General features: G+C 45.0%; 1 protein-coding gene across 1 annotated transcript in view; it reads right to left on the reverse strand.

Moving 5' to 3' along the window:
* CHCHD3 (coiled-coil-helix-coiled-coil-helix domain containing 3) overlaps nt 1-19,807 on the reverse strand; it is a 1,039,901-nt gene that overhangs the window by 665,550 nt on the left and 354,544 nt on the right. The window contains exon 4 of the mRNA XM_078677453.1: nt 10,769-10,913. Coding sequence (XP_078533579.1) covers nt 10,769-10,913 — 145 coding nt within the window. The remainder of the gene's footprint in view (nt 1-10,768; nt 10,914-19,807) is intronic.

A 19,807-nucleotide genomic window follows, 5' to 3' on the forward strand; every position in this document is an offset into this window, starting at 1 on the left:
TTGTTATTTACAGTGTGTTTATATTGGATTGCTGTCTTGCTGTATTTGTCTAATTTGTCATTGTTTCCTGTCTGGATTGTGAGAGCACTTTGCGCCCCTGTGCGATCGTCCCACCTCGGCGCAGCTCTGACCTGCAGTGAGGCTCCCACCGCTGGAGGGTGCTCGGGTTAAGCGCCAGACTGGCTCCAATGTGCGACTACGGATCTGCCTCACAGCTGGAGCAGAGCTGCACGCCGTTGCCGCGGAGCCTTACGCCTGGAGAATGACTCCTCCTCTGCGATGTCTGCATTTTGAAATAGGTTAATTTCTGACACGCTGCAGCACAGGGTCCTGTAAACATTCATCCCCGACGCCCCCGGGTCTGTAGTTACCGTTTGGGTAGTGAAGCTGGCCCAAGAAGACACGTTCCCAGGCGGACAGTACCTCAGTTGCTAGCACCATGGGTGTTGTGTCCTCCGGCATAGACCCATTTAAAGTGTGTCCTTGCCCACCCATGACCGTGGCTGTAACCCCAGAACGACATTGGCAGCGCTTTGCCTGCTCTTCTTGAGTCCCTTCAAGCTCCTTGCAGCGTTGGTTCTCCCATAGCCCTTCTGAGTGCGCTGTGTGCCTTAGTGAATTCTGCTGGTTGACCTGCTTCTCAGTTGGCTCCTGTTTCCATAAGCAACAGTGGTCACACTGTGAACCCTGCGGTGCTGATAATGAAGCTGGGAGATGTAGATCAAGGGGAGTGTAATCCTGTGAGCCGGACACCCAAGATGGACGCAGTGGATTCTCTGGGTAAAAAGGCAGTTGTCTCTCCAGCAAAGCGGGACGTTGACCAAGTGACTGCCGTGTCACTAAAAACGCCGCGGACACATGGGACGCGAGGAGAGAGAGACTCGGAGCTACGAGGGAAAGAGACGCCAGGAAGAGGCAACAACGCAGAGGGTGAGCGCGAGGAGTCTGAGAAGAGGAACCAGGAGAAGAAAGCAGAGACCAACGTGGACAAGGCTCAAGTACAGTCAAGAACCCCAGCTGAAGCAGATAACGGAGAACAGCCTAGAGGCAACCTGTGCCAGTCCAACCGTCCCGAGGTGAGAGAGGACATCTGGATTCCCCCTGCTATGACCAAGGAGGGCCGTGGCTATATACAAGTACCTCTCCTCCGTTATTTCGCCATAGGAAGGTGGTGGGGGCTGTAAAATTGCACCAAGGCACTTCAAGTAATGAAGCCCGCAACACAACCAAAAAGGGTGTTTCGGTGGGGGTAAAGGCAGGAGTCCCTGAACAATTATTCTTACACCGTGATGCTATTTTTTTGTTGTTTTGGGGGTAAAACATACTTCCACCCCTCTGCGGCTGCTCGTTGAGTGCAGGAAAAGAGAAAAGAAATTCCGCCATTTCCTGAGGGGAGAAAGAAGCACAGAGAGAAAGACTAATTCCCATATCTGTGAACTTTCCTATAGAACCTCAGTTTTTCTTTTGTTGCTTTTTGTTTTGGGACCAGTAATTCCACTATTTGGTGCCACATACTAAAAATAAAAGAACTACAAGCAATACAAAACAATATTTTTTTTGGTGTATCCCCTCTTATCCCACTGAGTGATTACAGGGAGTCAGACCCCTTAGGGTTTCTAGTAACACAAGAAGGGTACAAAGTTCCCCGATGGGACAGTGAAATTAGGGGTGTGCGTGTAGCGTAGAGGACAGTAAAAAGGGAGGGGGAATTCACTTTTTGGAACTAAAACCCTCACACACCCAGCAAGCTAGGTGTCATGCTTCATCATATGGGTTCTGCTCCTCGTCAGACTGGCGCTGCAATGTCTGACGGGCGCCTGTAAAGGGGCTCTTTATCGGAGATATTTTGTTCCAGCCATATGGTGCATGCGTGTGAGAGGGCAAGTGAAAGTGTAGTCGTGAAGTGGTGGTGAGTTAAAAAAGGTGGGTCAGTCCACAGGGAACTTTATTAGCGTGGCTGACTCCCTTGGTTAAAACGGTGGGAGAGGAGATACGTGCTGGGAAGGTTCACAGCAAAATATCTACAACCCTCTGATCAGGTCGACATGTTTCTTGCAAACATAGCAATTCTTCAGGACCTAAGTGCTCAGTACTACACAGTGAATATTAAATTACAACCTTATATCTTGAGGTCAGTAAACAAGCAGGCCGGCTGGTCCTGCTTATAGTGATGCAACCTAGAAGGGAAGGGAGAGCACACAGCAGTGAAGGCAGTCAGTGTGGTACTCCATTATTAACTAGGTACATTGTTCTCTACGCAATTGAAGACACACTAGTGACAAGAATTAAAAACAGTGGGTGTTGTTTAGACAAAGAACACTTGAGTGGTACTTAAAAATCTCAAGTGAGACTGCAAATGATAGGATACGGGTAATACAGTGTATAGTGTAAAGCTTACCCTAAGAATTTCCCTAAGGTGCCCCGCAATCTGCTCCTGTGGGACCTGCACCTTTGAGTAAGGTACCTAAGGGAGGAAACATAGAGGAGAGAGGGAACCTTAGTGGGAGCCAGTAATCAGTCGTAGTTAAGACGTCACTTGGCTCGATGGGCGGGGCTCGGGGATGGAGCCGTCACGCTCATGTATACCTTTCTCCCTACTCGGAGCGGTATGGCTGGCAGCCTGAGCATTTACACAGCGGCGGTGAGGGCAACTGACTCCCCCCTCCACAAGGAAGTCAAAGGCTAAATGTTTGGCAAACGATATCATCCCCCTCCTCCCCACTCCACACACAGTAGCTAGCGGAGGGAGAGAGCCGGGGCAGACACGGTCGCGCCAGCCTGCCAAAGAGCAACCGGGAGGGGACCGATGTGCCCTACCTAGACTGCAAGTGCAAGGCAGCCCCCGCAGCAACTGGGAAGCAGGCGGCTAGTCTACACAACCGAGAACCGGCACATTGAGCCCGGAGCGTCACATTTAGCCCGGAGCGTCACAATGGCGAAATCAGACATGGCATCAAACACGGAGTTGGAGCATGAAAACGTACCCAAGCGGTGTGCGGTCTCTGCCTGCAACACCTACCCCCACGCGGTATCCTGTCGGTACCTGGAGCGACTGGTAGAGAGTCCGAACAAACATCCCCCTAGGGTTTCTCCCTTGGGATGATGATTTTTATGATGCAGTAGATGCCTGCATTTGCTGGGCAGTATCTAAGCTATGGCCCCTTTGAAAGATCGCCTTTTGGAAAATATTGCGCTTTGGTGCGAGAAAATAGCAGGAGCTACTCAGCCCCTCCCACAGGACTCGGATCTTCCCAGGGATCCCCAATCCCCCCGGCAGGATGAGGTTCTGGCTAAACACCGCAGCGAGGCTGAGGTGGACTATGACACCTTTGAAAGGTTAAAGGAGGCTTTTTTGGCACAAGCTACAGCCCTTCCTTCTAGTCCCTGGGACTCCACAGGCCTATTCATGGGTCCACCCCCTGGCCCGTCCCCTGAACCTCAAGGGGACGATCCCTGATGAAGATCCGGGTCTGTCAAGACCCTGACTCCCTGTTCCAATCCCTCCCGCCCCAGATAAACCCCCCGTAGCTTGTACATTGGATATGTTGGACCCGCATGAGATTCTTCACTCGCGCTCTTCCGAATTGGCCCCTTCGGATACGGTCACAAGTTATTTAGTGGGCTGCATTCGCAAACCGCTGGAAAAGGAATCTCGAAGCTGCCTGTGGGCAGAGTGCCCTCGCCCCTCACTGGAAGGGAAGGTGATACTTACCTCTGAACTTGATTTCCGTATGACTAGGTTCCTCCATAAATTTATGAAGGATCCTAAAAAGGGGATAGACAGATTCTGGCGCGTGTGCCAGGACAAACTCCTGGATGTCTTGGCCCTTTGACATAAATACTGGACATGGCCAAGGACGCTAAGTCCTCGGGTTTCTTGATCTCCCCAGACATTCTGTCTGGCTGGGTGCAACGTGCCATCATATTTCTAGGCAATTCGAATTGCGGCCGTCAATGGAGAGCCGTCGCTCTTTGTCAATCAAGTTTGACCCCAAGCTGGGGGATCTGGCAGACTTTGAGGCAGGGGCGGTTGAGCAGGGAGGCCTTTTTGGAGAGCACTTTAATAAAGAGCTGGGAAAATCCGTGAACATCTTCACCTCCCTAGACAAGGCCCAGTCATCCATCAAGAGGCTTTTTTCACTCCTGTGTTTTCCCAGGAGCCGGACGAGGCAAGGGCCGCTTGTCCACCAGCACGCATGCACACTACACATCCAAAGGGAAAAGCTCCCAGCAACACCAATTTCAAATCAAGGCAGCTTCACCAATTTCTACCCCACCAGAAGAAGGTGCCTCAGAAGTAGAGGTGGCGGAGGAGCTCCAGCGGCTGCTGCTTGCAGTGAGTGTTCTCCCTTCTTTTCTTCTAAGGGTGGTGGACCGTCTGGCAAATTTTTCCCAGGCTTCTGAGGCTATTACAGGGGATGCATGGGTATTGCAAACTATTTCAGGATTTCACAAATAATTCTACGGCTCCCCCAGGCAAGTTTCTGACCACGAGCCATTCAGTTCTCAGAATACCAGGCTGGGTTGGTGGACGCAGAGGTTAAGGCCCTCCTCTCCAAAGGGGCAATCACCCACACATGCGTGGGTTCATCAGCAATATTTTGCTTGTCGACAAGACAGACGGGGGCCAGAGACCGGTCATATATCTATGGCAGTTCGAGTGGTTGGTTTATCGCCACTTTAAAATGGAGTGGGTCCATCTCCTTTGTGATGTTTTGCGCCCCGTGGGCAGCTGGTCCGCCTTCACCTCAAGGGCACGTATCTGGTGATCCCAATATTACCGCCTCACAGGCATTTCCTGCAGTTCTTTTGGCACAATCAAACCTTCAAGTTTACCACGCTGCCTTACGGTCTCTCCTCCGCTGCTTGGTGCTTCACTAAGGTTCTCAAACCGGTCATCGAGCACCTTCGAGCGCAGGGAGTTCACCTTCTTGTGTTTCTAGAAGATATGCTCCTGCTGGGCCCATGCCCCCTGGAAACTGTCTCTCCACTTACAGTTAATGGTCGGTCTACTGCAGGGCCTGGGGTTCGTCATGAACTAGAACAAGTTTTTGCTCTCCTCCTCTCAGACAGCTGTGTTTCTGGGAATCTCCATAGAAACCGTCTTGGCCACCCTCAGTTTCCCGTCTCGGAAGATGACAAAGATTCGTCACCAGTTGAGGAGTACCTTAGCCAGGCGTGTTCTCTCCCTTTGGCAGATCGCTCGTCTGGTGGGTCTCCTATCCTCATCTATTTAGGACATCTTTCCCGGGCCTCTCCACTGCTGCGCCCTGCAGTGCCTGAAGGCCACCCATTTGCGCAAGAGCCTCACTCGCAAATGGTCGCCCTAACAGATGAGGCACGCGAGGAGATTCAATGGTGGTTGGTGAATATGGATGAGTGGAATGGCAGGGCGATCTTTGGCTCAGCCCCAGACCTGGTCATAAAGTCAGACGTGAGCAGATCAGAGTGGGGCGCTTGCTGTGGAAATTTTTCCACCAGAGGATTGTGGACACCAGACAAACCGAGGTTGCATATCAACGGTCTGGAACTGTTGGCCAGGTCCTTTGCGGTCCATTGCTGGACCAAGGATTTCATAAAGTTGTGCGTCCTCTTGAAGATGGACAACGTATCAGTGGTCCGTTATATCAACCATCTGGGGGGCACCAGATACAAAGTTCTCTCCAACGTGGTAACTCGGTTTTGCCAGTTCTGCCTGGATCATCAGATTTCTATCACAGCGAAGTACTTGCCCAGTCAGGCGAATCAGGTGGTGGATTTCCAGTTCCGCCAATTCAAAGATTCCAGTCTCTGGAAACTGCATCTGGGGGGTTTCTAGAGCCACAACGACCAATGGGGTCTGTTCTCTGTGGATCTCTTTGCCTCCAGGTTGGATAACCAGTTGCCCAGGTTTTTCAGCTGGGGGGCCAGATCCTTTGACTTCTGCCACAGACGCGTTTCTCCAAGATTGGAGCCGGGAAGCAGCGTGCGCCTTTCCCCCCCTTTGCGATGATCACCAGGGTTTCAGCCCAGGTCTGTCACCAACGAGCCAATTTGATTCTTGTTGCTCCAATTTGGAAGTCCCAAGTGTGGTTTCCAGTTCTTCTGGAACTTTCTTGGGATTCTCCAATCCGACTTCCCCTGTTTAAAGCTCTGCTTCTTAATCTGGACCCACTCCCTCACCAAATCGGGCTGGACGGATCACTGGCTCTCATAGCGTGGCGGATTTCAGGAGACAATGGTTGATCCCGGGCATTTCGGGCCAAGCTGAAAACTTCTTATCAAAGGCATGGGCCAGCAGTATAAAGAAGTAGTATGCCTCAGCGTGGGGCGGGTGGTCCCCTGGGTGTCTGCAACGGGACATTGATCCAGTGATCCCTGAAGTAGTACACCTTCTCAATTTTCCAGCCAGGCTAGCAACAGATGACTTGGCTTCTTGGACCATTAATACCTTCCGTTCAGCCATTTCAGCTGGTTATGGGCTAGTGGAGGGCTCCCTGGTAGGAGAACATACTTTTGTATGTTGGCTACTCAGGGGGATCAGGCTTTTGCTGCCCCCAGAGCCTCGGTATTCCGCTCTTTGGGATGCCATGGTTCGGCGCTCAGTCAGGGAATGGGGGCCTGGGCATGTCCTCCATTCAGGCTGTAATACAACCTGCATGGACAACATGCGAAGTGCACACCACTTCTGCCCTGCTCTCTGAGGAGAGCAGCCCTGCCCACTCTGCAGAGCTGCGCATCAGGAACAAATACAATGATGATAATCCCTTGCTGCACAAACATCATCTATCAACACGCATACAAATATACAAAACACAAACATATGCCAGTGCTTTATGTAGTATACCTGGCTACCTACTTACCTGTATCACTCTTAATGAGCCCAATGGCACAGGACGCCATAGTCCACTTTTTAACGCAGAAGGTGTAGCTAATTTCTAATGTCTGATTCAGAAAAGGGGGTGGTGATGAACAGAGTGTCTGAATTAAGCAGACCACTCTTACCCAGTCCAAAGATCAGGGCTTGATCCATCACCGTTATTTAGCTCACTGCCCCATCCCAGCTCAGAACCTGGCTATATGCAAATTAGTCTGTCCCTGGCCCAGTGCATCATGGGAACAGGGCAGACCAAACTACCAAGCCAATTCTTCACCAGAAAGGAGACAAGCTTCCGGGGACCGGTTTCTGCCATTTCAGGCGTCGTCGGCCCGGCTTGCTTGAATCCTGATGGAGCAGTGAGCAAGGGACTCATGTCTGAGTATACCCTTCCACGCTTATGGTGGACAAAATGATTCAGAAAAGGGGGTGGTGATGAACAGAGTGTCTGAATTAAGCAGACCACTCTTACCCAGTCCAAAGATCAGGGCTTGATCCATCACCGTTATTTAGCTCACTGCCCCATCCCAGCTCAGAACCTGGCTATATGCAAATTAGTCTGTCCCTGGCCCAGTGCATCATGGGAACAGGGCAGACCAAACTACCAAGCCAATTCTTCACCAGAAAGGAGACAAACTTCCGGGGACCGGTTTCTGCCATTTCAGGCGTCGTCGGCCCGGCTTGTCCATCACCACCCCTTGTTGTAAATAATTTCTAATGTCTAGCCTGACTCAGACAGCAAGTACAGACAAAGGATCAAATTATGGTACATTTATCAGATACACGCTTCCCACCCAAGGCTTTCTTGGTTCGAGCACAGCGTTGTTAATGACCTGTTCTCGATTCCAGTCTTTCCCGTATCCTTATTATCACAATAATGTCGCAAAATGCCGGGCTGGCTTTCTGTAAAGGTAGGAGCTGATTATGATGAATTACTGCGAAGGGCAGCAGTTTGTTAATGGCTTACTTGACACTAACTTTTAATTGATCGCTGGTTGCAGGAAAGACTATTACTTGAAAGCAAAGCATTCTGAGCACAGCGGAGTAGAACTCGTTAGAGACAGGTGAAAGCAGACAGGATTTATTTTTTGCCTTTGCCATGAGGTCCTAATGCTGTCATTTTAACCCTGAACATCTCAGACAGAAGTCACCTTCTGTGAGTGTGTGTCTTCTGTTCCACCTCTGATGTGAAATTGGCAGCTTCAAAGTACCAGGAAAATCATTGCAATAAAACCTTTCGGCCACATGTTCCAACTTTTGCCTAACGAACTAGTGTACTCTTTCAGCTATTAATGCACAACATATACCACTTTATCCTTTTACCGTTGAGGAAGGAAGATATATTGTGTGTGAAATAGTCGAATACAGTCCTTTTGTAAACCTAGACCACATATTTTATCTTGAGATTTAAAAACCTATCCTCACAAGCAAATGACTCGGGTGAGCTTGGAAGTGGATGAGGTTACTTGCTTGGTAACTATCTGCAAGCTGCTGTCGTTAATATAGATCTCAAATACTGATGTAAGATCTCCGGCATTCTCTGCAGGGTGCTAGCTTGCTAAGTTGTCTTGTCTCCAAAATTAGTGTTTCTAGCCATTATGGAGGCCGAGGACAGACGATGGTTAAATGCTGGGGCTCCTGTTACCCTACGTGGCGTAGCCAAATACTAATGGCCCACTACGGAAGCCTCTTCTAAGTGAGCAGTTGATGCAAATGAGTAGACGCTCCTCAGCTAAATTCACGATCTATAGAGCGAACGGTTGCTCACATAAACCTAGCACGATAGGGGCTGCATGGTTAGAATTCTCCAGGCACCTACTAGACTTCCTCCTAACAACAGCAGTCAAAACAGTACTAGCCAAGTGGAAAGACACAAACAAAGCCACATTCAAGGGGTGGCTAAACTGGGTCACATTCCTAAGAGGGGCACATATCACGGCACTAAGACAATCACCATGGAAGAACCCCGACCGTACAATGTGGTCATCACTAGACAGATACCTCGGCTCCTACAAACCTCCATAAATCTACCGCACACGCAGTGCAAAGTCACTAACTTGCTGGTATAGCAGATGAACATTTGGCTGTTTTTGTGGTAGAAAGGTTTCTATCCAAAGATCAGTAAGACTCCTTAGAAAATAAGATGGAACGTTTCTGAAATATAAACTTGATGATGTCAAGAGCCTTCCAAAAAAGAAAAATCGAAGACTGCATTCTACTGATCAATCTAATTCGATGGTTTTCTTGTATAAGCTTGTCTGATCTGTAAGCTTTCAAAAAATACAAATGAAATTGGATATTTCAGAAATGCAGCACTTTTGATGGATGTCATTGTCATTTTACTGTATATACCTTTGGGATGGGTGCCCTGGGGTTAGGTCCCCTGCAGAGAGCTGGTCCCTGCATATCACTGAACACTAGACTCTTCGGCCAACTTTTACGGTGAAGAGCTATAGGCTGAGTGAGTAGGGTGTTCAGTGGTCAGGGAGCGGCTTGTGAAGGGCCTGGCCACAGGTATGGCTCTGTAGCCAACCACCGCTGCGCAAGGCTGATGACCATTCACAATTCAAAATGTGGGTTGGCCACATGCAGAGGGTTGGGCACAGGGAAAGGCCATAGTGTGGGCCAACTGCCCAACCCCATATTGGATGCAGGGGCTGGTGCAAAGTTTGTGTATAGTGGGGGTTGGCCATTTGTTGAGGAGTGAGTGCAGACCATGGTCACAGGCTGAGCCCTGCCTGAAGGTTGTCCTACATATGGCTGATTACGTGCAGTGGTGGTCATTCGCATGCGGCGGTTGGGTGCATGGCCTTGCTAGAGTCTAGGCACAAAGTTCAAATGTGGATTGGTCACAGGGTCTGGCCAGAGGGTAAGACTTAGCTGTGATGAGTATTGACATAAATTATGACATGTGATATGTGAGGTCATAAGCAGTGCATGATGGCGGCGCAAGTGTTCGTTTGCTCAACTGTAACTGGAGTCTTCAGTGACTTGAGGTCTTTTTTAACGTTGACTTAATTTTCCTTTCAAGGCCTAATTATAACATGACTATCTGTGAATTTCTGGGGTGCAGGGGGATTTAATATAAGTTACGTTCTTAACACCTAAACTAACCATAACGTCACTTCAACTTTTGTTTTTTCCAAGATATATATTTCTAGGACTATGGATAGGCTGGGGGAACAGATGTTAAATGAGCTGCTGTACTTATGCAGATGTTACTCCTGTTAACTATTTTTAACCCCTTTAAACATGTATTATATTTTTTTTACAGGGGTACCCCATACCCTATTTATTTAACCTGAAATTGGATATATATATATATATATATATATATATATATATATATATATATATATATATATATTAGACTTTTCAAAATAGTGTAACACCCATGCCCTCTATTAATTCATATAGATATGTGTATAAAAAATATATATACTTGAAATGTATGACATTTTTCACAGGTATCTACATGCATCTTGAAACGGTTTCTTCCTCTTCATGAACTCTTTATTGGCGTAGTGAGACCCTATGCTTTGATAAAGTTACTAAAAATGGAAAGACAAATATTCTATGCAATTATTTAACCACATTTTGTTAAAAAAATGCTTGCCGTATAATAAAAATGAACGTTCATGTTTCATAAGGATTTATAAGTTTCTGTGCAACCCGAGGTAGTGCACGCGACGTCCGCTGAACATGCGCAGCATTAAAGGGGGGTAAGACACTTGCAAAAAAGTTTCATAAGATGTGGGTACATGTTTCACAAGTCACAAGCAAGATGGGTGTGTGCAAGGATAAGGGCGAGTTCAAGCTTAGGAGAAACTGAAGAGGACTTGTTGGCATTGATAAAAATAAAGCGGATAGATGCAGGACTGATTAATACAGGACTGTCTGTTGAGTACTTACCAAACCCTTTGCTTTCAGGCGCTCCTCTTCGGTAGCTGCTTTTTCGCGAAAAATTGCTCTGCTTAGGTGATCACTGGCAGCTAATTTCTCTCTCTCCAGCACTTTGCTAATTTCTTCACGAACAAATGATTTGTCATCTTCCAACCTAAAAGAGGAGACCAAAAGTAAAGCAAATGTATACTAAATCCTGCAAGTCACAGGAGTAGTAATATGTTGAATATTTCTACTTTAACTCAGTGTTTTAAGAAAGGATAACGTTAAATATAACACAACTCCATTGTTTCTAGAATCACCCCTAGTCCCTACTGTGTATACCTAGCTATTATTCAATTTAGTGTTTTGACCGACTGATATACATGCATGCTTTATTTCACCACAGCCAGTTAACAGATCATCTGGTCCACTGGTGCTGCTTTGCAGACCAGCATATCCCAGGAAGAGTGTTTGGTGTTAACCGAATGTGCAGCCTACGGAGTTTTCCTTTCCCAAGAAAGGGTCAGTCACTGGCGATCTCAGTAGTGGGCCCACTTGTACCGCTGTAAATACACTACCTCCCAGAATCTCTGTTTCATACTACAAATCCTGTACGGTTGAAAACGGAGGGAAAGTGATGGGCACATCAAATAACTCAGCCTGTATTACATGCTGACTTAGAGGTTTCCTCAGTCTCAACTACCTTCTATGCTGAGTGGGTGTGTGACACATACATTGGTAAGGAGGTAAAAAGTGCATGCTGACTTTGCCAAGCTGGTTTTCAACAGGTGAACACTCACAGTGGGAGGAAACCTCCTCTGGCCAGAGTAACATTCAAGCATCACCAGATTGGAAAGAGACTTCCCCTAAACAGCATCCCAGAAGAATGAACACCTTAGGCTCTCAGTGCAACACTTCAGTTTGATGGGCCCCAAACTCCAATATCTAAGTAAACCCCAATATTTTTCAAACACCCCAGGTTTTATCTTTGTAGCTCTGAGCTTTCATTCAATTTGATCTAGCGGCTAGAAGCAGCACCCTCTTTCCTTGACTCCATCCAATGAGCAGAGTATAAACAAATATGATGAAATAGTTACTGGGACCAGTCAATATGGAAGTTCTAGATCTGAAATATATTCATAGTCATTTGAGAAAATATAGTAAGAAATGATATAAAGACTCAGATACAGAAGTACAAACCCTGCATCCGAAATATTAACCTTAGTAAGCAGATATTCCAGAAGTTTAAATGTCATACGCAAAGAGTTCTGACAGAATTCTATGTATAGAAAATCTCAATAAAATCGGACAGAATTTCAGGAGTAAAATAAGAAGTTACTCCTCCCCCTCCCAATCCATAAAAACATGTGTTTTTATACACGTTAAGCATAAGCAACTAGCAGAACTGCAGATCCAGAATGGCATGATCATGGTTAGCTCACTTTGGGCAAATCAAAATAAACAGCATCACAAATATTAATTCAAGGCACTAACCCCTTCTTAAGGTAAGGTAAATCTCCCCTCCCTCCCTCAGCGACATTAGTCCAGAGATGTGGAAATACAATATTAAAAATTTCAAGACAAAATCATTTACAAAATATTGACTTCAGCAGGCCTACATCAGAACTTCAAGCGGAGGTCCATCACAATGATACATAGGGAATACGAGAACAGTTTTATTCACAATTCACGCTTTCTAACCAGCGGTACAATTGACGCCACACGTGTCATGTCTGCAGAAATTGTGCGGAGAGACAGTTTGGACTGGGTCTCTGATTAGGAAGGGGAATACATGAGCAGGGTAAATGAGAAAACAGGAACCAGCATCCATTTCTAATAAAATGGTGTCTCACTCAAAAATATGACATGACTAAATGATATTATTATGTGGCTCTGTGCAGTCAAAACTCTATTATTGAAGTTGAAAGTGGATGAATACTGGACTTCACCAGAGAGTAAGTGTCAGATTGATAAGGCTAACCTTAAGGGATTATTCTGGAAAAGTGTGGCATTAGACACTGTTAGAGAGTGAAAGAGCTCCCTGGCGTTTATTGGTCGAAAACCAATAGCCATCTACGAAAGCTACATTGATAAGATTGTGTCCCCACTGGCAAGGAAACTTTATCTCCAATTCAGATATGGCACCCTACACAAACTCATTTACGTGCAAATGGCAACCGGATAGAGGCCCATCAGATGAAATGTTTGTAGGTTGTGTAGGATGGTCGGAAACGCTTATCCATGTTTTGTTTTTCTGTTCCTTTTATAAATCTATACATGTATAATGGATCGTTCCCTTATGTAGAATCTTGGGACGTAGTGAGTCCAAGGAAACATTCAGGATATTACAGAGTGATACCAGCCAGACTTTAGTGTTTTGTGTGGCTATGTTTTTAAAGGCATTCTGGATTAAGCGAGCCAACTTGCTAAAGTTTGTCACTGATCGCTGATATGAATTGTTTGACCCTCAATGAAGCTAGCTGGCGGGAATTATTTTATGTTGTAATTTTAATTTGTGGTTTTAGCCTTTCCTATTTTTAAGATATTGGGTGTAACATGAATTTTGTGTCTTTTACATTGTCCTTTTAAACGAATTTTTTGAAATATGATATTCATGTCTATTTTTTACGTTTGTGTATGTCTTTTTGTTATACTTTTATAATCTAAGATGATCGAAATAAAGTCGATGATGATATTTAGATACACTTCTAAACTATATTTCTCTGTCAATTAAAGTGCAATATCATCAGTTCCCCGTTACAACTATTTGCAACTTAAAAATCAAAGATTTACACAAATAATTTGTCACACAGATTTGTATATAAAAAACTTCTAAAATCTACCTTCTATGCTGAGTGGGAGTGTGATACAAGCATTGACGAGCAGGTACAAAGTGACAGCTGGCCTTGTCAAGCTGGTTTTCAATAGGTGAACACTAACAAAGCGGTTTCCTCTGCCCGGAGTAATCGCCTAGCATCACCAGATTGGAAGGAGGTGTCCCCTGAACAACTTCCTAGAAGACTGGGCACTTTGATTCCTCAGTGCAACACTTCAGTTAATACATCCCACTTTCCCGAAAGAGTAACAAGGTGTGCATCCCCGTGCAAGAAATAACCGGATCACTGTACCTAGAATGATGCACAAGACGTGTATAGCCACTGAGGCGGACTACAACATGGAGAGTGGGGGGGGGACAGTGCATGGACCCTCTGGTCTGCCATTCAAAAGAGATGAACTGTACCACATTCAGTTTCAGAGCATTTATACTTTCCTCAAAACTACTCATCTTAAAGATAAAGTTACATCTCCTAATTGATGAGGTTACAATTGCTCATTATTCACATAGAGGGTGGTCTTTTAGACATCTTGTATTACGACAGTATCACAGAGAACACAGACATCACACTATAGGGATACTGGTCAGCTACTGAAATCTGCTTGTGTCACTTCTGTCAAGGTGTGAAATGTAAAGCACTTTGACCTAGGGTGCCCCGTCTCCCTGGAAAGTCTTGTTTGATCTGTCTGGGTGCCAATAATTTTTGGTGGAACAACCCAAATTGAATACAAGAAACTTCAAATTCAAGAGCAGTATTGATCCAATTTAGATTGTTACAAAAAGAAAACAACCATGCATGCTCCACTGAATCTCAGCCAAAATAAAAGAACCAGAATTTTAAACTAGTCACAGAAACTGACCCGGTATTTAAGGAATAAGGGTCAGTGGAGCAAGTTTGTAGAACTGTCTTCACACAGAAGACTCTTCAAATCACATTGCGTCTAGGAGCAGAGAATCTTGTCCACCCCTCAGTGAAACACATGAGCATCTCTCTTGACAAAAAGCTTTCCTTTACGTCACAACATCACATAAAGGGAGTTTGATAGGTACAGTCAGAAAGCCTGTTAGTTAATCAAAGCACAATTGTTTGAAAAGCAGCACTCCAGTTGCTGGTAAGGTATCAAATGTGACTTAGTGCCCCACAGTTGTGTTTGTCCCATTATGAATGCAGGGTCAGGCATCCACATCCTGTTTCCGTACACTGCCAGAATCCCTCACTAAGTTCGTACTAACACAATGATATTGCCCTCTGGAGTAAGATCACAAAAAAAATCACAATTCCCACTAATGAAACATGGGATTAGAAAGGCCTGTGTGTTTTTGCCACATGGCTTGAATATATAGAACTGTCGATTGGTAGCTTCCAACAATGAAAAGGTTTCTCCTTGAGGAGTTCCTACTGACATCATGGTCGAGAACGAAGATGAATTTAGAGCAGTCTACAAGCCTCTTAGTGAAAACCATTCCTCTTGTTGACAGCTCTCCAACTACATTTTCTTTTGTACAGCCTTTCCACAAGCATAAATCTCTATTGTGATTCCATGGATCCATGAACTACTTGTGGAGGGAGATGGGGATCAAGCAGGAACAAAACAAGGACCTTTTTTTACTGCTGTTGGGTCTCTAACCACCCACACCCATTTTAGAAGAATATATAAATGATCTTGCTTAGTGCCTTGTCATCCTCCAACCTAATCTCTCAGGGCATCCATTCGTCTTTTAAAAATCATTTGGAATAACATTTCTGCTACCTTGCTGCACTACCCCACCTCATACTAACTTTTTCTCCTGCTCAATATCAGAGTACCGGAGTCCCAAACTTCAAGATGAAGCAGTAAGCTAAGTAGCAGACGTCACTTTGAACCAATAATGAGTATGGTAGACAATTTCGGTCACCTATGGGTTAGTATAGATCACTACACCTGACCCTCACCATTCCACCGCCTCCCTCTGGAGCCCTGTTGAGACAGCAGTTCAGCTTCTGCCCTTTCAACATTTTTTTATCATCTGTGGAGACCCAAGAAAAAGGGGAAGGACAAGAAAGAGGGTTGCTCCTTGCACCATTGCATGACAGCCATGAACAATTTCACACTGATATGAAAAGCAGTCAAAATGTTTGTTTTTCACTGCTGTGCTACTGCAGCAAAGCAGCATCTAACAGGAATCGAAACCCCATGCTACTGCTAATGGATTTTTAGGGAAGTGATACACAACACCAGGATATCCAAGAAGTGGCCATCTTCAGTGCAGCGGCATCAGAAACAACTCTAAAGTGTTCAATGCGCCCCCAATCATGCTGACCTTTACAACTCAATGGTGAACAAGGGGTTCGTGTTTTTTTGTTAGCATTAGGGACTATACAACCTTACTGCGGAGGTTAAGTGCTGAAAAATCAGCTCCACAGATGTGTGCTTTGTCCATTCAGGGTAGCCCTGTGTACTTCGAAACAGCAGTGCAGCATTAATATAATTAGTGCTTAATTTCTGAAGGAGTTTACCAGAACCAGATTTGCGTCCTTTCCTGTTGCCCAGGTTGAAACCCCTCCCATCACCCTATTAATTCAGAATCCGGACGGCGCACACCTAATATCCAAGCTTTACAGGATGTGTGGATCACTTACACCCTTAGATGACTCCAAGACCCGGGCTGCGTGGGAGGCGGACTTGGGAGGTCCGATCCTGGACGACCAGTGGGAGCATTTCTGTAGGGCCACAAGAGACATTTCCTTGAATAGTCGACATAAATTACTCCACTTTAAATTCCTTCGCCGGATGTATTTCTCTCCCGCCCGCGCACATAGGATTGACAGTTCCAGGCCCCACCATTGTCAGAAATGTTTAGCACCCTTTGCGGACTTTGCGCACCACACCTGGACCTGCCCTAAGATCCACCAGTATTGGTTGAACTTTGAGGGACATATTATCCATGCAACTCCTACCTACCCCTGAGATCGCACTTCTAGGATATGTGACGAATTTCCCCAAGAAGGTTCGTAAGCTGGGCTGCGCTGGGTTTCTCTTGGTCAAGCGAGAGATTGCTCTGTTGTGGGGCAGCAGACGCGCTTTCTGCAACGTGAATTGCGAGGTATTTAGTATCCTGCTTCCCCGCTCATCCAGGCCTGTTGACATTTGGGGCCCATACAGGGATTACATCTCAAGGCGTCAGGCGATGCATGATTCACAGGTAAGGCTGGCATTACCCCGGAGGGTGTGGGCTAGTTCTTCACTGCCCTGGTGATCTGCTTATAGGATACTTGCTTAAATACTATGTGCATTGCATTTTCTGTCATTTGTTTCAGATGTGTATTTTTTCTTTTGGCCACGGCATATGATTCTATGTTAACATTTTCTGTATTTTCTGTATGGTTTGAGATGTTTTATTAATCCTTCGCAAATTAGGATACATCTGACTGCATTGTATTTTTATTGTCATGCCTTTATTGCAAAACTGGAAAATAAAGAGTTAAACATATATACATATCAGGTCATTCAGCCCATTCTCAGAGCTTTGGGTGAAATGGAATCAACGTAATTGTCACATTTATTGAAATAGGATGGTTAGTAGGTATGATGGCACTGTCATTTGGCAGCTCTGGCTTGGGCTGTAGATGGTGTAATCTGCAATGGTCTCCTGTGAAACACCTTTACTCTGGCACTTATATCGTTACATGTCAAGCATTGGCTTTATTTACACTTGCTCTTATAGTGGCTTTTTAAAAGAAAAATAGAGGAAAAGTGTAGCAAGGTTTATAAGCAAGACAGTATCGAACAGATCCTAGAAAATAACTGTAAAACTACCTCTTTAGAAAGGATGCTTTTTTATATTGGGTTATATTTAACTCACTTTTCAAACAGAAAGGTTATTTCCCAATTTTACCTTCATTATGGGATGGGTAGTAAAAGGATTTTAATTATGTGTTAACGCGCAAACTCCATTGAATCTGGCAGCATGAATCATGTTAGCTAAACTAAGTGAATAATGTAGCTCCCTATTAGCAGGGATTCTTTATACCTCCTTTGCTATTTCCTCAGACTATCTATTTCCAACACCCTTGAACATGTAGTTATTAAAAAGTTAGACATTCCAGAAAAGGCAATTTGCTGTCGAACACTTTTCAGTGCAGCTCGAAAAAATATATTAACCCGCCCAATGATTCCGAGGTAAATGTGAAGAGTTTGTGTCCAGTGGCAACAATGGATTATATTTTGATAAACATCATCAGCAACTGCTCTGCACACAGTAACAAAGTTATACGCAGCTTTTGATAGCTGCTATTGCTAAAATAACATAAAACATACATTTCATTTGTCATGTTCACATTTGCAGCGCAGCCAAGATAGAGGGAACACTTATACATTTTTAATAGCTAGGTACTCTGCATTTTTACATTGAATTGTGTAAGTGACCAAAGCTTAGTAGCTTAGTTTAAGGTTATGAACAAAGTTGCTCACATTTTAGAGCAATTCTCCAGTATAACCATGTTTTATAAAAGTGTTGAATACATTGCTATGCAAAAAGATGCCTCGACACGGCAAAACAATTAAAGCACAACGCTAAGATGTTTTATGTTTTCCATTTTATTCAAAAAATGGCAAAGCCAATCGGTCTTTCATCAGCCGATAGTCTTCAGGCTTTGTCAATGCTCGTCTCGTAAACATTGTTATGGAAGCTGTTGTGCACTCACCAATATAAAAAACATTGGAAGAAAGCAAAAATATGTTTTTGCTCTAAAAAAAGATGCATTGTTCTTGGCAGTGAATGGAACCGATTTGTATGTGGATGTGCTCCCTGTGAAATGGTAGAAGTCAGTCACTCACCGTGAATTTAACCAATAGCTGCAGTAGGCTGACCCACTGCCCCATGATGTATGCTGTAGTAGGTGGAAGAAAAATGTGAAAACAACAGAGCAATGGGTGACGAGGATGAGGATGAAAACCACTAAAAGTATGTAGATCATATGTATAATTTTATTACATTAAAAAGTCTTGGCTAGCATTATACCTACAAAGAGGACCCAGCTCAGGTCAAGTGGGGTCCCTAAAGGAGGACACATGAGTTAATGAAATCTGAGAGGAAAAGTGATATTGTGCATCCTGAGCCTGAGGAACAAGCTATTGATCTTTGATAACACCTTTTCTGGTCGAGCCTATCTATTAACTGCAGAGAACACCCCTAGTCAATTTCCCCAGGCTAGACCCGGTAACTTTTGGTTCTGTCGCAAGTTGGTAGGTGGCTTTATGCAGCTCCAAGACGGATCCATCCAGCTCGGTTGGGACATTGGGCCGTTATATCTGCCAAACCTCGGCAAGATAATGTCAGTTTCCGTCTGATCTCAGTCCATGCCGTTGGACGCAGAGCCCATAGAAATCAAGATATATTAGTGTGCAGTTTTCAGGGTGGAATCTTATTAATGAACTATATGTATGAGTCGTTTCCATAGAAGCGGGAGGAGGGAGGGTCAGTGAGGACTCTACGGTTAGAGTCCCTACCAGAAAAGGTATAATTAAAGGTAAGTAACATGTTCTTCTGACGTCTAACCGCAGACCACAAACCATGTGAATAGATACCAAAGTAGTACCTCCCAAGATGGTGGGTTTGTAGAATGGCTCAAACCAGGACACACTGCAGGAAAGATCGGGCAAAGTGCCCCTCCTGTCGAAACTTGTTATCCAGACAGTAGTGTTTCATGAAAATCTGAATGGATGCCCATGTGCAATGTGGCAGATGTCCAAGACTGACACCCCATGTACAAGCGCAGTGGTAGAAACCTTTCCTTTAGTGGAAGGAGCAAGAAATCCTTCTGGGAGACTGCTTCTTAGCCAGCTCATAGCAGATTTTTAGGAGCAAAAAAATTCATCAGAAGTTCTTTTTTTGTACTTCGTTTCCGGTTTTTGTTCCAAAGAAGTCCACAAAAAAGTTTATCGTACAAGTTTGAAAAGTGTAAAAACTGAGGGCATCCCTTAGGGTCAAGATGGGAAAGCTGCTCCTCCTCCTTAGAGGGATGGGGAGAGCATGACTACCTTAGTACAAAAAATTGCTATTGTCTAGAAAACTAACTTGTCTGGGAAGGATGTGTATGGTTGTTGCATAGCCAGATGTTATGGCAATGAAGAACACAATTTTATTAGAAGGCAGAGAGGACACCTGTACATTGGTTCAAATAGGGTGCACATCAGGTGGGGGGAAACCAAATTAAATTCCTACTGTGGCATCACAAAAGGTGTTGGTGG

Source organism: Lissotriton helveticus, chromosome 1_1 (assembly GCF_964261635.1).
Source record: "Lissotriton helveticus chromosome 1_1, aLisHel1.1, whole genome shotgun sequence".
NCBI lineage: Eukaryota > Metazoa > Chordata > Amphibia > Caudata > Salamandridae > Lissotriton > Lissotriton helveticus.